Raw genomic sequence first — 3,522 nt, 5'->3', positions numbered from 1 at the left:
GCCCTTCCTGCTATCACCCACTCGTCATGCTGCCCAAGAAAATCGCCGTCTACCCAGCAGAAGACGAGCTGGTGAGCTTGTCCACCGTTTATGACCTCCTGGACGAACAGCAGCACTACTATAAAGAGCTGATCCAGCAGCAGGAGAGGAGCTACAGGGCCTTCCTGCAGATGCTGATGGACTCGTCATCAAGCCGCATGGATGGCCTTGTCAGAGAGATGCAGGACCTGAGGAACTGCCTGCAGAGAACCAAAGCCGAGCTGGCTGAAGTAAAAAAGCAGGGCGTCCAGACCAGCAAGCAGGCTGAGTGCCTGGCTGAGGGCTTGGTGATGGTGCGGGGAGCGCTCGATGGGCTGACCATAAAAACTGGAGGAGGAGGTGGTGGTGGAGCAGGAAGAGGTGTGGATCTGAAGCAGCGCAGAGGGCCTGGAGGGTTAAGACTGGATGGAGGAATAGGAGGTGGAGGCAGGGATGTGAAAAAAACAGAACCAAAAGCAGCGAAGCTGGTGGCAGACCTAACAGATATCCACTTTGATGATATAAAGGTTGGATTCAAGTAATGAGATCCCTGATTAATCCCCGCATTTGCTTCCTAATGTCATTATCAAAAGCCTTGAAGCCTTGTCAGTGTTTTTGTTGATGTTGTGAGGAGTTTGTCTTTCTTTCTCTCTTTCAAAGTAACATAATCCTGGAGTTTTAAAATGAGCCTTTCGAAATAAGGAAATTTTAGATCATTAAATGACAGTAAAAGCAGTAAGCTATGGTAAACTGTGAAGATGATGACCGAAGATGAAGAGTTCTGTCAGGCAAAGCTTGCATGTCACAAGTCGACCACAACAAAGTGCTTACAGAAGCAGTTCTCACCACTGTTTGTGATGCCTGATGAGGCAGGATCTGATTAATCTCAATTTAAAAGATAATCAAGTCTCATTAAAAGAAAAAAAAAAATGCTTAGTTTGTTGAACCAAAACGATTGTATTGGATTTCTTTTTTTTTTTCTTAATCAATCTTGGTAATAACATAGCATATTAATTCACTCTTTGGTGTTTTTGTTTTGTTTTTTTAGGCTGACCAACTAACAGAAGAGCAGATTGCTGGTAAGGTGATGCCATAAAACACTTCTAATTTTATTCGCGTCTTTACAGCTGCAGTGTAAATGTCCTTTCTTCTTCTCTTCGTTTGCCTGTTCAGAGTTCAAGGAGGCTTTCTCCCTGTTCGATAAAGACGGAGATGGTACCATTACCACGAAGGAGCTGGGCACTGTCATGAGGTCACTGGGTCAAAACCCGACCGAGGCAGAACTCCAGGATATGATCAACGAGGTGGATGCTGATGGTACGCTGCTGTCCTCCCTCGACACGGGGGAAGGATTCATCTGTCTAACTTGTCTTTTTTTAAATAACCCTTTTATCGATGATGAGTCATATTTACCTCCTACTCCTAGGCAACGGGACCATCGACTTCCCCGAGTTCCTGACAATGATGGCGAGGAAGATGAAGGACACTGACAGTGAGGAGGAGATCAGGGAGGCATTCAGAGTCTTTGATAAGGTGGGCCTGGTTTAAGTGTTTTTCATACATATTTTGACGTATGAATGCTGCAGTCAGTATAACAGCTGCGTCAAGGCACTTTGCAAGGTATCAGAATACTCCAACAATCGGTGGCACTCGCGGTCTAATTTCTGATGGTTGGAAATTTATGAAAGATGGCATACTATGCTGCTTTTCCTAGCCATTTCCAGTCACTGGAAACAAGAGAAATTGCGTAGGTCTTTATAGACGTCCTGTTGATAAGAAGAGTAGAAAAGAGCTGGTAAATTCTTGTGGGAAAAAAAAACTTCCATACGAGCCCTCGGTGTGTTCTCAGCACTCGTCCCGATGCATTTGAAGCATTTAAACGACTCGACTTAAGTCTGTGTGGGGAAACTGACTCTCCTCATGTCATATTCAAAGCAGGAAGTCAGAAATAGGAATGAAGGAAGTGGCCAGTCAGTTTTCAAAATAAAATTCCCTTTTCATAACAACACTTCTGATATGAAGCCACAGCTCCTCACTGTAAATGACTCTTAACTAATCCAGCGTGCTCCTCGTTGGAGGATGTGGTGAAGAGTAAAACGGGATCTTTTTTTGGATTTGACCTCCTGCCTCACAAATCCAGAGTAGATATGCGGAGAAACACTGAAATGGCACGCGTGTTGGTCTGATCACTTTTCCCCATCTCTTTGTCAGGATGGAAATGGCTACATCAGTGCAGCAGAGCTGCGTCATGTGATGACTAACCTGGGAGAGAAGCTGACAGACGAGGAAGTAGACGAGATGATCAGGGAAGCAGACATCGACGGGGACGGACAGGTCAACTACGAAGGTGAGCTTGGTCATGAGTGTTATTAGAAGCTCCAGAGCTCTGATTGGTCCTGAGGCTTGCTGTGTTATAATTCCTGATGGCTTTTCTTTCTCCGCCTCTTCGTTCTCCACAGAATTTGTCCAGATGATGACCGCCAAGTGAACTGGGCTCGCGTTAAAGACAAAGAATCTGTCAAAAGTTTCACTTACCTCTTATTGCAAAAATCTACATTTAATCATACTGTTCTGTATCAACAACTTAAACTGAATGTTCAAAATCTCAGATCTGTCCATATTAAACAAGTTCACAAAAAGGAAAAAAAAAACAACTAACTGAATCTGCATGTACTGGCTTGTACCCCCACCTCTCCGTCCCACTCCCCTCTCCCATCTCAGCGCCGAGCTGCCCAATCAGATCTCAACTCAACAGCCGAGCGGTCGCCGCGCAGCTGGCTTCCTGACGTCACTGCGATGTTTCGGGACGGCCGATCGCCTTTCTTCCTCGACTTCCTGTCTTCTTTCATTTCTGTTCTTCATGCATGAGGCTTTTCGTGGGTTAGCGTCGAGAGCACAGCAGGAGAAAGCAGTCGGTGGTCCTCAGGTCGGCCTAGGAGGTGTTGGTTAGCTGAGCGAAGGAAGAAGCTTTCACAGTTTGCTTACCTGAGTGAAGTCAGATATTTTTAAGAAAAGCATAAAAATAGAATAAATAAGAAGTCATTTTAGATCTTGTGTTTCGGGCATGTCACTTTTCCTTCGTGTGTTCACCTTTTGTTCAAGGCAGGGTGACGATTTTGAGCCATGTTGGGCGGCGAGTGTGTCGTAGGGTTTCAGGGCGGTTGGTTAAAGATGATCGACATACACAAGCAGCTTTTGACGCAACATTGAGTAAACAAATGGTTTTAGATTAACAGGAAGTGATGAAAGAATAAAATGTCATTGCCTCAAATGCTGTGTGTGTACACAAGTTCACTTTAGTGGGGACGGGGGTCGGTGCTTTGCGGTGTTTCTATCTTCTGTTTGTGCGTGCGTGTGCGTGCGTGTGTGTGTGGGTGTGTGTATGGGTGCGGCGAGGCCCGGCCCAGTCCAGCTGTTCTGTTTGGTTCAGTTGATCTGCATTCCAAGATGTACATGCTCGTCTTTACATTTTGTTTTTCCAATAAAAACACAAACATGAACTGA

General features: G+C 45.3%; 1 protein-coding gene across 1 annotated transcript; it reads left to right on the top strand.

Moving 5' to 3' along the window:
* On the top strand, positions 1 to 3,522 carry calm1a (calmodulin 1a). Its single transcript, XM_080293829.1, has 6 exons — positions 1 to 545; positions 1,067 to 1,097; positions 1,192 to 1,335; positions 1,445 to 1,551; positions 2,230 to 2,365; positions 2,478 to 3,522. The coding sequence occupies exons 1-6, from the start codon at positions 27 to 29 to the stop codon at positions 2,504 to 2,506; spliced, it is 966 nt and encodes a 321-aa protein (XP_080149955.1). The 5' UTR covers positions 1 to 26; the 3' UTR covers positions 2,507 to 3,522.

This window comes from Astatotilapia calliptera, chromosome 19, assembly GCF_964374335.1.
Source record: "Astatotilapia calliptera chromosome 19, fAstCal68.1, whole genome shotgun sequence".
Classification (NCBI taxonomy): domain Eukaryota; kingdom Metazoa; phylum Chordata; class Actinopteri; order Cichliformes; family Cichlidae; genus Astatotilapia; species Astatotilapia calliptera.
This window is presented reverse-complemented; position numbering and strand designations above follow the sequence as displayed.